At 42.0% G+C, this 19253-nt stretch overlaps 1 protein-coding gene across 2 annotated transcripts; it reads left to right on the top strand.

Annotated features, from left to right (window-relative positions):
- Positions 1-519: 519 nt before the first annotated feature.
- Positions 520-18921, top strand: LOC307265674 (phosphatidate phosphatase LPIN1-like; the record flags this gene model as incomplete). Of its 2 annotated transcripts, none has more annotated exons than XM_080047467.1 (20): positions 520-594; positions 8272-8475; positions 8971-9066; positions 10717-10982; positions 11949-12062; positions 12161-12278; positions 12416-12740; positions 13331-13424; positions 13508-13692; positions 13871-13964; positions 14145-14214; positions 14757-14849; positions 14980-15041; positions 15146-15287; positions 15429-15577; positions 15807-15893; positions 16031-16183; positions 16343-16457; positions 17062-17165; positions 17276-18921. In XM_080047467.1, 20 exons carry the CDS (start codon positions 520-522, stop codon positions 17448-17450), a joined length of 2721 nt encoding a protein of 906 aa, XP_079903593.1. In that variant the 3' UTR covers positions 17451-18921. The 2 variants fall into 2 exon arrangements, with proteins under 2 accessions (XP_079903593.1, XP_079903594.1); XM_080047468.1 differs by lacking the exon at positions 520-594 and adding an exon at positions 5989-6196.
- Positions 18922-19253: the final 332 nt, after the last annotated feature.

Here is a 19253-nt window from a genome sequence, read left to right as displayed (position 1 = left end):
CCCTGTCTGAATGTTTTTGATATAGCACTGCCATGGTCAACATGAGGTCAACAGCAAAAACAGGTGTTGCAGTCAATGTGTAAACTAATGAGAAATGTGCTAATTGAGAAATGGTCAGGCATGCATTACAAGGAGGGGGGATGGGGATTCTGTGGTGAGGTAATTTGTCTTCTGAGTAGTGTGTGTGATCATGTGTGACAGTGTGTGCCTGTGGGGAAGTCTGCTTGGACCAACATTCTGACAACAAATCCTAACCCGGTGTCCCCTCTTCAAATGCCTAAGACGTCACGGGGCTCGGATGGTTGGTGACCACTCTCGGAGCTGTCTCGGGTTTCTGACCAAGGGGGCTCAGGTAAATTTAGTAAGTGGCTGTCCACTTTCACAAGGCAGTCAGACTCTTGAAGCGCTCAAGGAGTGAAGAAGCCAAAACGATATAGACAGGGATCCGGACATGTTGATCAGCTCAGAGAGAGCAAAGACCAGACACCTGCAGCCGGGATCCAAACACATTATGTCATCATGATATCAGCAGAGGACGATGAAGAGTTTGACGAGGCCGGTGAACACTATGCCACTGACACCACCTGGAGCTGGGTAAAGTCATTTGTAAATCATGTGCATGCTGTTGAAGCATGAATCATGGGAAATAAAAAAAAATTATTAACAAGCATGTATGGAAAGAGATGCACACAGGAAAAAACTGTTTGTGTCTGGATACATGACCAACCAATCAAGACAAAGCAGATTCAGAATTGCAGTTTTTTTTAATTAAAGCTGAACTAAGTGGCAGCATTTAAAAGTAATATGTCTGGGCTGGCAACTGGTCCTACAGCAGAGACAGTGAGAGCAAGGGGGGTTTGTGTTTCAGTAATCCCCTCTTGTAAGACGATCTGCTCCCACTGACAGGGAGAAGAAAAATAAGGGTGGTGTGAACAGGGGACAACAGGGGTGAAGAGGGTTTGAGGGATAGCCTGATGCATCAGGTGATTCTCTCACTTATTTGGTAAGAAGGGATTGTACCTTGGAAGAAAACACCAATGTGCCATTCAACATAACAAACTCAGACTCATTTGGTTACCTTATAAGGGTCATTTTTTGTCTGTGTGATGAAAACACCCACATGATGTTGTGGGTGCTTATATTTATTTTCTTCTTCTTCTAAAAATCCTAATTATAGCCTGTCATTAAAAAAAAGTTGGTCCAATTGTATTCACCTTTTACAGCCATGAGTCAACTATGTGTTGCCCACTTGTCTCTTAAAACCCTTCTCTTACACAGCTTTTTTCCTTATAATTGCTAAATGGGTTTCACGGTTCCAGCAAATGATTCTGTCATGTCACATGACTCTCAGACCAGTGTAGCATGAGCCAATCAGAGGCCTTGATAGCAACTGAATGTGTGAAAAGATTATGCAATGAATATGTCAAACTGTGCCCTCTCTGAGTCAACTGACATGGCGTCCAAACAGAAATTACGTTTAGTTTCTGACAGCATCAAAACAAATTGTAAGGTCTTAAGACACATTTACAGTGGAATCACATACTTTGAGTAACTGTGTGTGTAAAAAAGTGTAAAAAAGGTTTGAAATAGTATACACACAATGAACTTCGGAATAATAATCACTGGGTATTAAAGATGTGAAGAGTTGTTAGCTGTTTTCCCACTTATAGATTCAAAACAACCTTCTCAAAAATCACTTTACTATTTGTTGCCGGCTATAAAAAGGTTGAGCAAACAGTACTTGGCCTATTTCAGTGTGAATGTTGCAGAGGAAATAGCAGCTCATAGCTGAAATTCCATACGTCCAAAGTTTTGATAGGCTGAGCTGAGCGTGAGACCACACCAGCATAGATGCTTTTGTTTATATTATGACTGTTTCTGAGTGGTTCAGGGACGCAGTCTTATGACAACTTGTTTGTTTTAACCTGATACCGGTCACTGCCACTGACCATACAGCTTGACTATGAAACTGCTGTCATGTGCTGTTTTACATCAGCAAGGATTCAGCTCTTCCTGGCGCAGTAAGTTGTTTCTTAGAAGCATGTCCAAGGGGCAATTGTGGGTCTCAGATGTCCTCTGAGAGTCCAATGACACTGACATGCATGATATGAGGAGGACGCATGTCAGCAACTTACAGGGTTAACATATTTTCAAAGTTACGTGTTGTTTAGTACAATTCAACATATGGGAGGAAAATGCAGGAAATCCAGGGTGTGCAAACGTGTACTGTTACACATTGACCTGATGAAGCTTCAGGGGGAGCGGTATTGCAAATGTTTCTCAGTGCTTATCTTCAACATTTACAATGAGGGGGGAGAAAATGTTGGCGGACAAAAGTGTAAACGACATGATAGATGATATCACATTTTACATAATTTATGATAGAGTAAAACAAACCAATCTACATAATCTACATGCTCCTGTTTCCCGACTCTATCGTCACAGCGGGGTGTCCAGCAGATAGTGGGTCATAAATGGAATGATCATGGGACTTTACAACCATACCAGGTCTCCCCTTCATAAAACATGCTTTACTGTCAGCTGAGGTCTCAGGTTGGTGGCTCAGCAGTTTAAGGCAACGTTCTGCAGCTACAAACTGTTCCTGACAATAAACATCGTGAACCTGCAAGGCATTACACCACAACACACACACACACACACACTCACACTCAACCCGGAGCAGTGGGCGAAACATTAACTCTGACATTTTTACATGGCGACATGCACTATTAATGCTCACTAATCGTGTCATCTGGCTGACTGTGGGAACATTTGAAAAGTACACAGATTACAACACATTGGACTCAGCAGTTGATAGCCTGCAGTGGGGTAAAAAACTAAAGAACAGTGAGAAAACCTATGGATTTTTCTCTTTATGGTTTAGCCCAGAAAGTTTGCTTCACAAAAAATTAGGTTCAGTGCACACCCCCAGACACACAAACAGACACACACACACACACACACACACACACACACACACACACACACACACACACACATTCATTGAATGGCTAATGTTGTTGAAGAGGTGCACGTGAGGCCTTCAGATTTATGGATTGCTGTGGGAAGAGAAGAGAAATGCTGCTGTCATAATGTTGGCTGTGTCCCCACACGTCACACACATGCTGTGTTAGGTTAGGCTACTTGGTACTAACACTAGACTATACTTGTATTCATTTCCTGGGGACTTACCAAACGATAACAATAACCAGTGCTTGCGCAAACCTAACCACTGACCTAACAATGTGTGTTTTACCAATTTGGGACTCAGCTTTTTTCCCCAGTTGTACAAGCTGTCCTTAATCAAATAGGGTCTCAAGTCTAATGCGGGTCCCTGAAAGTGACAGAAGACACAAAGAGATTATGTGTGTTGCTTTGGCAATAATGTAAATTTAACATGCAGCTTATTTGTTTATCATTTCAATATTATATTGATGCGAGTGCACAAGTAAGAACATTAAAGCTGTAGTGCGTAACTTCTGTTGCCACCATGAGGGATTCTGAGTAATAACAACAATGTTGTTGGCGCATCTATGAGGTAAGCCCTTGGCGAACAAGCATGGATTGTAGGCCTATACTGAAAGTGATATTTCTTTGCCACTTCTTGTTATTTTTCTGTGCTAGGGGAGCCCGGGGCTGGTTGGCACACGGGGCAGGTTGGCACACACCTATTTTCTGGTCCTTGGAAGGTCACAGAAACAAAATTTGTACATCAAAATGTCTGTTTTCTTTACTTGCACTCATCTACTATGTTAAAACATGTAAAAGTAACAAACTTTTTTGGCGAGGGTAAAATTTCCGTTTTATAGTAGCGAAAGTAAAAAAGTGGTCTTTTGACTAAACATATAATAAAACTGTGAAAGTTGGAGATATTGTAAATGTGTTATAAATAGTTTATACACATGAGAATCAGCTACATTTTAATGTAAGATTTCATAGTCTGTGATGAGGAATGCTAGTTGGCTTATACAATTTCATCTCAAATTTGGTTAAAATGTGAGCGGGGCTGGTTGGCACACTGATTTGGGGGCTGGTTGGCACATGACAAAAACTGTAAAAAAATGATGGTAAGCCATGTAGGCTATTATATATGAAGGTATATTTGTTTCCTTATGTGTGTATAGGCTACAAGTCTGTCTGTGTGTGTTTTTGTTAATGTGTTTCGGGGATACTATGGCTTTTGTGGTTAATGTCCCTTTAAAAAATTGTGTGACCCCTGACCTCATACAAAATTGTTATTTCTGATTTGTAATCCTTAGGTAAAAATAGGCCTTAGTTTTAAAACCTTCTTGTTATTTTTATTACTAGGCCTATATATGTTTTTTTATTAATATTCCTACCCTATAAGGACAAAATTGCAATTTGAAATGTAATCGGAATTAATAATATTGTATAATATTTGTTAATAAATGCAAATCAAGTTAATATTTTCTAGCTTGACTGCTAGCGGTTGCTCATTTTACCTTTCACAAACACACAAAGCACTCATAGTAGGTATATTATTGTATTTTGTTAATAAATAGACTTCTGACACATTAGGGCAAACAAACGAAACAATAGTCCTACTGATATGTTGCTTCAAATTGTTGTTTGGTTCTAAAATATGGGCTGATAATCTATTAAATGTTCATGTTTACTGTTTATTGGTTACATTAAATGATCAAACTTTTAATTTGGTTGTTTAATTCTTTTTAAGTGTCACATTTTAACAGTGTGCCAACCAGCCCCCTAACGTGTGCCAACCAGCCCCACGATGGGGCTGGTTGGCACACATGCGCAACATTGCTTTAATCATATACCATCTTATTTTGCAAAATATTTGTGAACAATTAAAACATAATCATGTATAGCTGAGACTTAAACCTTTCATATTCTGCTGGTTAGAATATTGAAATAAAAATTATGCCAGAGAAATACGGCAGTGAGTAAAAAGTGTGCCAACCAGCCCCGGGCTCCCCTACTGCACCAGTGTCAGGGGGCGACACCAGTTTGTAAACACTGCCATTCGGAGAATTACAGAATGTTAAAGGAGCTGATAGGCTTAATCAACTTTGTGTCAACTCGATTTGGCGATGGCTTGAATGTAGCATATGCCTAACCGACATTAATTGAATATGAAAAAGTTACACGCTATTGCTTGAAGGCTAACGTTAGACAATTGTATCTGTTCAGTGTATCTAGCCTACATCTGTGTAGTAGGCCTACGATGTTTTTTTTTAATTGTGCAAGAGATAGGCTACTTATTGAGATATTATATTTGGCTAGAGTTCATTACAGCGCAATTCTGCAACCAGTCTAACACATCCTCCTGAGCACACTGTTTCACCGGAGGATCTCAGCAGGTTAAACTGTCAGAATCGCATGTGTTGCCATGCTGGGCCGTGATTGGCCGAAAAGATCAGCTCACTTAAATCAGGCTGACTGACTTCAAACGCTGACGTAACCAACTATTTCCCGCCGTCACAGCATCACTTTTGGATACGGTGTCATTTCGCTGCTCTTTAAACTGAGACACTGTAGCCTAGGGTATGGTGGTTGTGCCAAACATATCGTTTAACCACATACCGTAGTAGCCTATAGTAGGCTAGCTATAAGCTAGGCTATGTCATATTATTTTAATAGCTTTCAGACTAGACTATTTATCTATCACGCCATATCACAGGCTTTAAGAAACCCAGTGACAGATTTAACTCGACATACTGATAGGAGTGTAGAATTGCGGTTTTTCGTGGCCCTTTTCACGTAAAATATGTTGAATGCGAGCCAAACTTTCCCCTTTGATGATGTCTAGTCGGCTGTCTAAACAATGTCAGCAAATAGTTGTAATTTTGTTGCCACTGTGGCAGCGGCGGAGACGATGCGTTTGGCAACTCAACAGCTCGACGCTCATTGGTCAGCAGGCTTCCGCTGCGGGTGATGTCATCCTCCGAGGAGGCTCCCCCGAGATAGAAAGAGAGCGAGGAAGACAGAGACAGTCAGAGGGAGAAATTGGTGTTGCGTTGACTTACATTGTCCGTTTACTATTAGTTCTTCTGGCCAATGTAAGTCAGTGATAATTAGCAGGGGCTTTATCAAACACTCAGATATCACCTCTATCTGGACATGCTTGCTTCTCTAATGTGGTGTTGCCCTGCCATACATCGCTAAGGAAACGCAAGGCTTGGTCCAAGGCTGTCGGCGTACTCATCTATAGGAGGTATAACCTGTTTTTTTATGCAATGTATTTGCCAGCACCTGCCTGTCTAATTATATGTCTGATCTGATGCATGCTTATTAATGTTTGGTAGGCCTACACATCTGCTATGTTTATGTTGTCCTTATAGCCTAGTTCTTGATGCTGTGTAATTCACAACATCTTTCCACATACACTTTCAAGATGTTATGAGTCAGCTATTTTTCTAACTATTGAATTTGAAAATGTCTTTCTCTTTTTGCTTGGAAAAAGCTGGCTGGACTGGCTTATTGTTATGAGTCTTTTTAATTGAACTACTATTTTTTCTTCTTAAAAAATCAGTTGGAGAGTAGATTATATTTGGGAAGACATATGTGTTATGTCTATGTTGTTATTATACTAATTAGACTTGGTGAATATAAGACTCTGTCTACACTGTCAACACATTATCTGCTGAGTGGCCCAGCCAGATTCCTGCTGTCTACATGGGAATCTTAATAACTGCAGCTCATAAATCCATGAAAAACGAACGAGCATATTGCAGCCAAGTCACCGGCTTTCTTAAAATAGAATTTCTCTATTGCTCAGTTAAAGTCTAACGTGTAAATGAGGGGTAAGATTTAATCCACCATCACTCCATTTTTGGCAATGAAGCCACGCTGTCAGACGCTCTAACTCTTTTTGTCTCTTCAGCAGACCAAGGAAATCTATTTTTAGATGAGGCTGTGTTCAAAACAAAGGTCTCTCCAAAATCAGCTGGGGTCTGTCAGAAGCTCAGTAACTAAATGCCACAGCAGAAAGTGGAATGAATAATGAAAGATGGCCAAGGGGCATCTATAAAAGAGGCATTTCAAGATTCAGACATTGTTGTGGCTTATAAGATTCATATGCCGGTCTGAAATGGTTAGGGATCCTGTTCACGTGTGCTCAATGGAGGGAGAGGGGGTATGTTGGCAACTTGGCATTATTCCAAACCGTTCTTTTCTGTTGTTGCAATCATTTTGGGGGCCCTCTCCTGGCAACTGAATCAAGGTCAGACCCCTTTTCTTGTTATAAGACAGCTGCACACTCCAAATGAGTCATGTAAACTGGATTGAATCCGATTGATCACGTTTTGCCATTGGTTTTCATGTAGTAGAAATCCAAATAATCATGGTGCCAGCAGAGATATTGTTGAATAGATACAACTGATAAGTAATTTTTTCAATCATAACTAGTAGGAAAAAGTTGTATTTAAAGATTAAGATTTCATCATAACCACCCTTTGTGTAACTTCCTGTATTCCAACCAGAAGCAATCATCTGAGTGTGCGTTGTGTGACTGACCGAGTGTTCTGCAGCCTTGAGCCAAAGAACAATGCTGAGATAAAACAATCATCATACTCTGACTAATGCATTCATTCAGCCACTCACAGTGTAGTTCCCGGTGTATCATTATCCGTTACCATTAAAATACATTTGCATTGTAGACAGTACCTCTCACATGTTTCCATAAAACACTGCCTGCCTTGGCGCTTCGCTGTACTTCCTGTGTGTGACACCTCGGTTTTGGCTCAGCCAATAAACGCCTTGGAAGGTCACGACACCACCTACATGAGAACAGGCCGGTCTAACTTAGGCAGTCCTTGGACATTCTGTTGTCCGGGGGTTTGCTGAATGGCAAAAGGTCAATAGGATTTCTGGACTTATCGGCAGGTCAAAGCGGCCACATAGCTTCTACAGTATGTCTGTGGGACACCGAGTTGCAGAACTGAACAGGATCCGGCCACCTCTGTGTTCCACATACCAGTCATAGAGACATTGGTGACTGGTCAACAACTGACCCCGGATCAGGGAATTAGAAGAACTTTACCCCACTTCTTCCCTGACTTGTACGTCATGAGCCAGCTTGATAGACATGACTGAAGAACGCATGTTCATAAACACCTCCTTGTGTGAAAGGTGGACCGAGTTCGAGGCATGCTTTAGGCCGGTGTCGTGGAGCTTAGTTGATGACAGCGAGGGGTGATTCAAGCGGCAAAAATAGACCGTTTATACTACTGCTCAATCATTTATTTTTGTCCTCTTTGTCCCCTTCACTGTCCCCCTCCCTCCTACCAGACCCGTCAGACCATGAACTTCGTGGGCCAGTTGGCGGGCCAGGTGTTCGTCCAGGTCAAAGAGCTGTACCGAGGCCTCAACCCCGCCACGCTCTCCGGCTGCATCGACGTCATCGTGGTGAGGCAACCCGATGGCTCCCTGCAGTGCTCGCCTTTCCACGTCCGCTTCGGCAAGATGGGTGTCCTCCGCTCCCGAGAGAAAGTGGTAAGGAGGAGAGAAAAAGAACAGGTTTGACCGCCTTTTGTAGTAAAGGCAAAAACACTTTCACATTGAGAGAGTTAAAGGAGCACTATGTAACTTTAAGGTGTTTTTGTCAAAGGTATATTCTCATCACTGACTAAACGAACTTTCCTCACAGGAAAATGTGATCCCCTGGAACACTGTTTGGAGTTAGAAAGCTTCCTGGAAAGTTACTGTTTCACTGTTGTTGTCTACAGCAGCAGGGCCCACAGTTTGGTTAGCAAACGTATTCTAGTCTTACGTTTGGTTCCAGGTTCCTCAAAATAATTTAGCTACGATTTATGATGATATAATTATTCAAAACTAAGAATTACATGCAGAGAAAATATGTTTTGTAAACTAACCACAGGGTCTACAAATTTAAACAAATGCCCCTCCTTTGAAAGCGCATAGTGCACCTTTAAAGCAGAGCCTTTTTTCCATCCAGCCCCCTTATTAATATTATGTGTCTCCTCTCAGGTGGACATGGAGATCAACGGAGAACCAGTGGAACTACAGATGAAGCTCGGGGAGAATGGAGAAGCTTTCTTTGTGCAAGAAACAGAAAATGATCAGGTATATGTCATAACTGTAACCGAGCGGCTTCGTGAAAAGCATAGTCTGGGTCTCTTACGTTGCTGGTAACCCAAAGTGTAATACACATCATCCGTTAAATGACGCACATGGTTTCAAATAAAAACTACTTTTCAAATGAATCAGACGTGATCCTCCATCCAACCAACCCCGCCTGCTCAACTTGGAAACCCAGACACACCCATGTTTACAAGCGAGAAGCTTTATCTTCCTCCTTACAACCCAGACATCGTAGTTTGAACAGGGTCATGCTGTGTGCAGAGTTGGCACAGCAGACTGGAATTTTTTTCCTTTCCCTCTTGGCTGAAAAGCAGTCCCCTGTTCATCAGCGAGTGAATGACTCTCGAGTCTGAATGCAGCATTTACTGACTCAGGCTCACTGTGACCTATATTCAGTGCTGTGGCCTCACGGCTGAGGATAAACTAGGAAATTCACTCATGCCAGAAGACTAGATTTTTCTTTTTTAATCTGGTTGTACTTCTTCAAAGCCCCACGAGAACCATTGAAAACTCAGTCTAGAATTTGTGAAAACTCTAGAGAAACACAGCTGTTTTCCTTCAGTTCTTTGAAAGCTGATATATACTGTATAGGTATATTTTCTTTTTCCTTTGCATTTGTGTGTACATATATGAGGATGTGTGCATGGTTAAAGTCAGGAACAAACGGCAAACTACTGAGGCCAGGGGGGGCCGGCACCGACAAGGGAGGGGGGTGATTTATTTTCCCCGGAGTGGTGTCAGATTCCCAGGCCTCTAACAGCAGAGGGAGGAGGAGGATTTGTGTCAGTGAGCCCCATTTTTTCTTTCTTGGCACGAGGAGGCAAAAATATGAGGGTGTATTGTTAGCCCACAAATCATGTAATTACGACCCAGTTTTTCTTCCCTCTTTCTTTCTCTTTCTCTCTGTCTTGCACACACACACACACACACACACACACACACACACACACACACACACACACACACACACACACACACACACAGAAGCTCTGTTTTAACAGCAAGAAGCACTCCTGGAAAGTTGTTTCCCTTCCTAGAAGGAAGTAATAAAAAAAAACTTCAACCTTTCACAGAACTGAGGAACATTTTCTGTTTTGAATTGGTTGTGTTTTGTTTCTTCACAGCAGAAGTGGCTACTATTACTCTGGCAAGGATTTTACATTGTCTGCCTCAGAACGGAATTTAGCAAAACACGTACAGCTATCCATAGTTTGGTGAATGGGGTGCTCTGAATTTCAAAATTAAATTTTAAATCATATAAAAAATTACGGAAGTGTGATGTACTTTAATGTGATATAAGCATAGTATGAAATGATCGACTCCAGTTATTAGATTTCGAAAGGATTCTCTAAAACCCCAGGCAACAATGTAATAACTTGTTAAATTATGGGCAAAAAGTTAGTTTGTTTTGGGTTAAGAAATGTGACTACATTATTAGCAAGTTATTACATTATCAGCTTTTTATTCAATTGAAAAATGGAAAAAATATAAAGTTTATTGGCTGTTATTACATTATCTGCCACTATTGCATCATTGGCTGCTCCTGCTGCATACATCTTTCCACACATTCCGTTATAAAGAACACATCCGTCATTCCGCTGTTGTTTTTTTGTTTTTTTTGGCCAAAAACAGGAAGTGGTTCCCTCCTACCTGGCCACCTCTCCCATCTTGTCGGATAAGGCAGTACTGATGATGGGTAAGGGCTCTGGGGCGGCCATATTACAGAGCCTGGGCTCTGCGGCCGGCTCAGGAGGGGAGGTGATGATGAAGAAGAGGAGGAAGAGGAGGAGGAAGGCTCGCGTGGACAGCGTGAGGAGGGAGGAGAGCGGGGACTACTCGGAGGACGAGGACATGTTCACCATCGACATCAGCTCTGACGAGGGCGCGCAGATGGACAGGTGACAGGACATAGGGAGGATAGGGAGAGAGTGTTTAACATACCTTATTTCATAATCATGTTGATACATGTTGACAGAGTGAGGGAGGGGCGGGGGAGAGAGTGGATAGTTAGACTGTGAGATTAAATAAGTAGAATACATTACTGAAATGGGCTTTGGGAGCAGCTTTAATAGAACCTGTCAGACGAGAATACCTGGAGAATACACAAAAGAAACTGTGTTTGAAGTGAAGCAGACACACCCACACAAACACACCAACGCACTGAAAAGACACTCAAGACCAAGTGGGAAACATGACTTCAGCTGAGTGATCTTTGCTAGATACAAAAAAGAAGACGCTTTGCACTTGACAAGAGCGAATATCTCCACTGTGTGTTTTTTTGAAGGAGTGCATGTGCACACTGCACAGTATGTAAAACAGATTAGAACAGACTAGTATTAGGCCATGCATGCCACTGTAGAAGCCAAGTCCACTCATCAACAATGAATATACAGTATTTATAATATAAATAACGACCAGATGACAGTTTTATTTTCATCTGCACGTTAGCTGGGTATACTATACAAGTGTTGGCTGCACTGTACACTACTGTAAGCCAACACCGCAATGTATCTTTCTCTCATGTAAGCTTGCAGTCTGTATAGGTATTGGCCTTTAATACAATGGTTGAATATGTGTAACAAACAAGTTATGAAGGGAACAATCTACATTGAACAGTAAACAATAAGTGGCTACTTAGTATTTCTGGGATGTTGTTTTGCTGTGATATTAGGGACTTAACTCAATTATCTGACCAAAACCAACTATAAATACAATTCAAATGCATATATTTTATTTAAAATATTACATAAACATTATGGTTTGGTGTCATTAACAGATTTTAAAAAGAAAGATACAGCACATTATGATAAATCTTCTTAATGAATGATAAATTGATAATAAATGTACACTTGTGTGTGTTTCAGGGCTTCAACTCGAGATGTCTTAAGAGATGAGACGACAGTCGGTTCGACCAGCACCTCCTTCAAACAGACTGGCATGTACACTCGTTCGGACGGAGAGTGGAGCCCCATTCAGAGGTACCACTTTCGGTCATATAGTAACTACTTCCTGAACACCAAGCTATTCAGAGAAATGTTTCTTTAATGGCTTTTTTCTCCCATATTAAATCTCTCAGCCCTGGGAACTCTCGCCCCACCTCGCCCAAGAGCGACTCCGAACTAATGACCAAGCCGTCAGACCATCAGAATCCCGCCATGCACTGGGCCTGGGGAGAGCTGCCACAGGCTGCCACGGTAACCAAAGTACCCACTGTACACAGAGATAAAAACTTCATTATGTACACAGTATGTTTGTAGTGGTAGTTTTGAAGTGTTAGTTTTTCAAAGTGTTTTTATATATTTCATCCTCCTCTCTGTTTTTTGTCCCCCAGCCATCCTTCCTTAAACTGAAACCTGACCCCAAGCTACTTTCCCCGGTGTCAATCCCCGTGTCTGAAAGCACGCACTTCTGCGTGATAAAACACGAGCCGTCTTCGGAGCAGCGTGGGCCCTGCTCAGAAACATCAGAGCTCAGGCTTCTCAGGCCACTAGAGGCCCACGGGGAAACGGTCGTCACAGTAGGGATGGAGTCGCAGACGGTAACCACAGAGACGCAGGTCACCTCAGCTGATGAGGGCGCGGCTCGTTTGACCTCCGACATGGAGGAGACCACGCCTCATCCGCCAGGCAAGACTGACTCTCCATCCAGGAGAAAAGGTAACATTTCACCTAACAACATTAATAAAATGTATCGTTCATTGTCTATCCTTGCAGCCGTCGTTTCAATTAGGGATGTTTTAGCTCTCTCTCTTTCTGTGTCTTCCGAGTTCATTGGCATCTGGTTGAGGGTGTTACAAAATGACCCACATAAATTACCACAGACCACATTTTGTGCATTGTATTGGCGTGAGCTGAGGCCTCCAATTGCAAAGTCAAAGAAAAAAAAACACAAGACCAGCAACCTCGGGGGCGCCCTTGCCAATATATAAACATATATTTTTTTAAAGGTATTTTTGTTGGCATTTTTATGCCTTTATTGATACCGCGGGCTGGAATCGAACCCGGGTCCGCTGCTGGCCGAGGCCCATGGGGGGGACGCCCTACCAACTGAGCTAAGGGCGCTCCCCCCCAAAAAAAATATGTAGCTATATGTATTAAAAAAAAAAAAAAGACCAGCAATCTCTATTGTGTTTTGGGGTCTAAACCGAGCTGTTGAAATGATTTTCTGATGGATACAAATCCAAAAGAGAAGCAAACACAATGACAGCTGACAATTTATTTCAATGGAGTCATTGCTTTTTCTGCAGACAAGAGAAGCCGCCACCTCGGTTCCGATGGGATCTACCTGGATGACATCACAGACCTGGAACCTGAAGTGGCCGCCCTTTATTTCCCCAAGAGGTACGTGGAGGAGGCACACGGACACACACACAGAAACAAATATGTGATGGTCCGCGCTCTTAATCAAGCCTCTTCCTTCATAGTGACGGCAGTACAGCAGTTAGGAGCTCCTCCGACCCGGGCCTTCACGGCACCAGTTTGTCCCCACAGTCGCTCAGCTCTGGAGGAGACAGCGGAGTGGACAGCTACTGTGACCCCATGGCCGACTTCCCCTCCATCACCATCTCTCTGTGTGGGGGTCTCCATGACAACAGGGAGATCACTAAAGGTAAGACTCTCATATACTGACACACTTTACACACTTGTACAATCCAGTTGTAAGCTGTGGAAAAGGAAACATAATAAATGTATTAATTGTGTGTGTGTGTGTGTGTGTGTGTGTGTGTGTGTGTGTGTGTGTGTGTGTGTGTGTGTGTGTGTCTGTGTGTGTGTGTACATAAACACAGACCGGTTCCACGAGAAGATCATCTCTTACCATCAGTTTGCAGAGAACCCCTCCCTCATCGATGATCCCAACTTAGTCGTGAAAATTGGCTCCAAGTAAGACATTCCCACTACTTACATGCAAGTCTAATCCATAAAATATGTATGGTTTTAACTGCTGCAGTATATGCAGGATTGTTTGGACGCCTACAGAAGATCTGTAAAGAACTTTTGGCTGACAAAGTGTTTTTTTAAGGTGATATGATAGATATAAATAGATGTTGTTTTCGCCCTCAGATACTATAATTGGAGCACTGCGGCTCCAATAATGCTGGCTATGCAGGCCTTTCAAAAACCGCTGCCAAAGGTAAGATATTGACATAACATATTCTGACTCAGACTGTTCCCCTCTTCTGACTGAAACTGGTACTACATCCTGTGTGTTTGGGCACTCAAGTTAAACTTTGTTCTCCCCCTCTGCTCCCCTCCCTATTATTTCATTACTGCTTCTTTCTCCACTTCATCCGACCCACCATCCCACTCATTAGTACTCTTTTCTCAGTTATATTCATTCGGCATTAGACTTCCTTCTCTGTTGTCTGTCGGGCGTGCTGGGCTACAGCTCTGTATGTCACAGAAAAAACTCATTGACTATCTTGTTTTCGCATCTTTGATCCCTTCCACCTATTTTTTACTCTCTGCCTTCCTCATTCTTTGTCCCGTATCAAACATTTCAACTCATAAACTCCCGCCCACCCCTGACATGCTTTTTCTTTCCCCATTCCAACCCAAGGCGCATTGTTTGTTTCTGTTTGTTGATTTATGGTCTGGTTTTCTCTTTATTTTTTTTAAGTGTTTTTTTACGGTGTGGTGTTGTGTTTGTTTGTGTTTGTGTGTGTTCCGCTCCAGACAGCAGTGGAGAACATCATGAAGGAGAAGATGCCCAAGAAAGGAGGCAGGTGGTGGTTCTCCTGGCGAGGCAGAAACAGCGGCAACAAATCAGTAATTTGTCCTTTTTATCTTTGGTCTGTGGGGGCTGTGGTTGCTAATGTACATTACTCAGCTACTAGTGTGGGGAGGGAATCAAAATAATAAAAAATTAAAAAAAAGTATCCTATTCGTCCTCTTGTAGGACTCAGTATCTGAGCTTGGGGCTTGTGGCTCCGATGAGCAGGATGGGATAATGACAAGCAGGTGAGTAACCTCACCCTGGCCAGAAACAGAAAAAAATTCCCAGCCCTTATCTAGAATAGCACTGAACGTTCTTTAACAAACTGTTACAACCTGTCTAACGCCAGGCGGAAAGAAGAGTCGTCTTCTAGTGACGAAGACCACAGGACAGCCAACCAGAGCTCTCCCTCCATCCAATCAGAGTCTGGGATCACAATAGGAGGAGGCGTGTCTTATAAGAAAACACTGAGACTCACGTCAGAGCAGCTGGTGAGGGGCTTGGTTTGAAAACACTGCAGAAACGTTTGACTTATTAATCATAGTCATCCTTTTTTACCTTGACATCATTTCTCTCTCTCTCTCTCTCTCTCTCTCTCTCTCTGTCTCTCTCTCTCACACACACACACATAGCTGTCCCTCCAGCTGCAGGACGGTTCTAACGATGTGGTGTTCAGTGTGACCACTCAGTACCAGGGAACCTGTCGCTGTCAGGGCACCATCTACCTCTGGAACTGGGACGACAAGATCATAATCTCAGACATAGATGGAACCATCACCAGGTGTGTAATATGTGACAATATGAACACATACTTTAACAAGTGCCTGCACTACGTAGGTCAGAATAAGAATCGTTGTGTGTCATTGCAGTTGACATACAGTGAAATGTCTGTGTCTCTCAGAACTTCCCTGCAAGTCTTCACTTTGTTCGATCAAGTGTTTTTGAATTATGAATAAAAATCCTGCACTCACACATGTCCCAATATCACTTAATGTGTGTTTGTCAATCAGGTCGGATACATTGGGCCACATCCTGCCCACACTGGGGAAAGACTGGACCCACCAGGGCATTGCACACCTCTACCATAAAGTCAGCCAGTAAGCACTCATGTACTAACTCACATTCAGTATGAAAGGCAAACATTGCTTTAAAAAGGTTCTGTTCCAGAAAGGCCCCAAACAAGCTCTATAATCAGAATATGTACACTTGCTTGTTCTGTCTCCCTCTCTGTCAGAAATGGTTACAAGTTCCTGTACTGCTCAGCTCGAGCTATCGGCATGGCTGACATGACCAGAGGCTACCTCCACTGGGTCAATGAGAGAGGCACCATGCTCCCTATAGGCCCAGTCCTCCTCAGCCCTAGCAGCCTCTTTTCAGCTCTGCACAGGTCTGCAATGCACATAAACACACACACACACACACACACACACACACACACACACACACACACACACACACACACACACACACACACATATATATAAAAGCATCACTGCCAATTGTTGATAGCTGATTCACCTCTGTCATGTGTGTGTGTTTCTGACAGGGAGGTGATCGAGAAGAAACCGGAGAAATTCAAGATTGAGTGTCTCACTGATATCAAGAACCTCTTCTACCCCAACAAAGAGCCGTTCTATGCGGCGTTTGGCAACAGACCAACGGTACACACACATTTTATACCATACAATAGATGGCAGTTGAATAAATGCTTTTATTAGTGGTTTTAGGCTGAAAATGTACGTAGTCAAATCTGAATCTGGTCAATTCTCTAAAAGTCAAAAACGCATTGTGGTTTTTTTTTATGCTCATTGATCCATTTTCTCATTTGTGACATTGGCTTCCATTTATCCACAGCAGACACAAGTTGTTAAACATCAAATCACTGTTTGTCTTCTTGACCTGGCGTAATAATTTATTTTATTGCTTAAACCATGTTGATGTATTCATGCACACTAAGGAGATTTATTTGAAGCTCTTGAGTTAATTGCAAAATTGTATTGACAGTCATGATTAATCATGATCAATCATGATTAATTGGTGGAAACCAAGCAATGTCATGTACAACCAGACATTCAGCTCCCCCATGTAGCCGGAATAGAATGATCCATGTTTCATAACCACATATTGAGACATTTATAAAACACATTAGGTCATTTAAAGGTTATTGCTGGTGCTCTTGTACAGAACTTGTGTTCTTGAGTAGAGAACAGTTTGGTTTAGGTTTTCATTTATAACACCTAACTCCATTCTTATGTCCCTCTGTAGGATGTCTATTCCTATAAAGAAGTAGGAGTGCCTCTGAACAGGATTTTTACTGTCAACCCTAAAGGCGAGCTAGTGCAGGAGCATGCCAAGACCAACATCTCATCGTAAGTCCTGCCTGCCTTACACGATCATGTGTGACGTCAGAATATGACTGTTAAGTTTTGCTGGTTGAATATTGTGTCCCATTGTTGTCTCCTCCTCTCCCGTTGATTAGCTACGTACGTCTGGGTGAGGTGGTGGACCATGTGTTCCCCCTGAAGATGCGCGCGTCCTCCTCTGACTTCCCCTGCTCGGACACCTTCAGCCACTTCACCTACTGGAGGCACCAGCTCCCCCGTGTGGAGCATCAGGGAACTACACCACCACAGACACCTACACCTGACAGCTGACCTCCTGTGGTCTGCTACCTAGCGACAACCGACCGACTGATTTACTGACTGACTGGCGGTGTGCTTGAGATGTAGCAGTTTTTGGACAGCGACCGTTACATGTGTGTGATATGAATTTGTCGATTTTTTTTTGTAATAGATTGAGCACTTTGAGTGCACATAAGAGTAAGCATAAGTAGGCCATGCTGCTGTGAATACTCTTCTAATGCACAATACGGACGTAAGCGCACTTTAATGTAAAGATGGTCTCTGTAGCCTTCAGAAGAGACGTACTGTATGTATATGAGAAATTATAGTAATTTATTTAGGCAGCTTAGCACATATCTTATTTTTTGAGTGAGTGTTGACATTATCTCTGTAGCTAGATGTTCTAGCTCTCTGTTTTAAACAGTCAATATACCGGTGGCATCTTCTTAGAAGAACACACCCATACTGTGTATACACTAGAGAGCAAGTTACCTAAACTTGTGCCAAATACTCAATGTAGAATTTATTTTCTTACTCTGAACTTCTTTTTTTTTTGGATTGTTATAGATATTCAATCAGCATGGATATGCAGACATACACAAGCCAATTTAAGCTTACAGCAACATAAGTGTGTGTAATCTATTATTCTGTTTGAAGTCAGTATTCGCAAAACATAGTACATTGAAATGTATTAGAGCGCACAATGAATGAATGAATGAACGACCATATCGCTTGATATTAAAATGTGTCTAGGATGAGAATCCCAACAAAAGGTACATTATAAAGACAATTTGAAAAAAATACTTATTGTTGAGTAAAGTAATGCTGACAGAGAGAGAATAGCAAGCACAATGTTTTTATTCGTCACTATAACTATAAAAATCAAGAGTAGGCTATCTGTGAGCGGAATTGTCAAATCATTTTTATTTTTCTATTGAAATCACAATGTTTGTAGCCTACATGTTGTGATCACTCATGTCATTTGTGCAGTGGCCTTCATGAAATGTCTTTTAACTATCTGTTAACAGTGCAGACAATAATGCTTTGAACATGTCTGCGTGTTCCACTCCCTAAAGAGTTATGCCTGTTATTTCCATTAATGCCTTTAAGTATATTGTATTTATTAATCTGGTTAAAACTTGTCTCTATATGAAATGAAGCTCACATGTGTTTGTGACCACATAGGCTCACATGGGTCAGTAGGCTGCAGTATTCAAAGATGGGATTTTCCTTGTATGTGACACTTGGGATGGAAAAAAGGGTGTGTATTTCTTATTAAAAGAAACACAAATACCATGAGGTTATCTGTTGATGTAACCACCTGGACAGTATCACCACAGTGAGTGTGAGTGAGTGTGTGTACTTACAATGCTTTATCACTATTATTATTCTTTCCATGAAAGAGCTCAAAACAAAAAATTGCCTGAAAGCACATCATCATTGCCTTAACTGTGAACAATGTGATCAATACTTTTTCTTCATGCACTCCCCCTTTACACCTTCATTTGACCAGTTCACTGTTAAATAAATTGGTGTAGGCCTAATCCAACTCAAGAAATAATAAAACAAATTGCCAGTGAGTGTGAGTCTGTTGATTGAATCCTGTATTCACTTCCTCTTACTCCAATCACATTCATCCGGATACAATATTGGAAGAAGTACTAAGATCCACCTTCGATCGAGAAAATACAACAGTGTTGCACTCAAATCTCGATTTAGGTGGAGTCAGTGATTCTGGATAATGCTAGCTTTTTTGTCAAAATCAGTGAATATCCCATGATCTGATACCTGTCTGTCCCCTACTGTGTTTGTAGCCTACTGGGAAAAAAACAAGTG

This window comes from Ammodytes marinus, assembly GCF_949987685.1.
Source record: "Ammodytes marinus genome assembly, chromosome: 19".
NCBI classification, from domain to species: domain Eukaryota; kingdom Metazoa; phylum Chordata; class Actinopteri; order Uranoscopiformes; family Ammodytidae; genus Ammodytes; species Ammodytes marinus.
The sequence above is the reverse complement of the archived record's forward strand: the minus strand, read 5'-3'. Positions and strand labels throughout refer to the sequence as shown.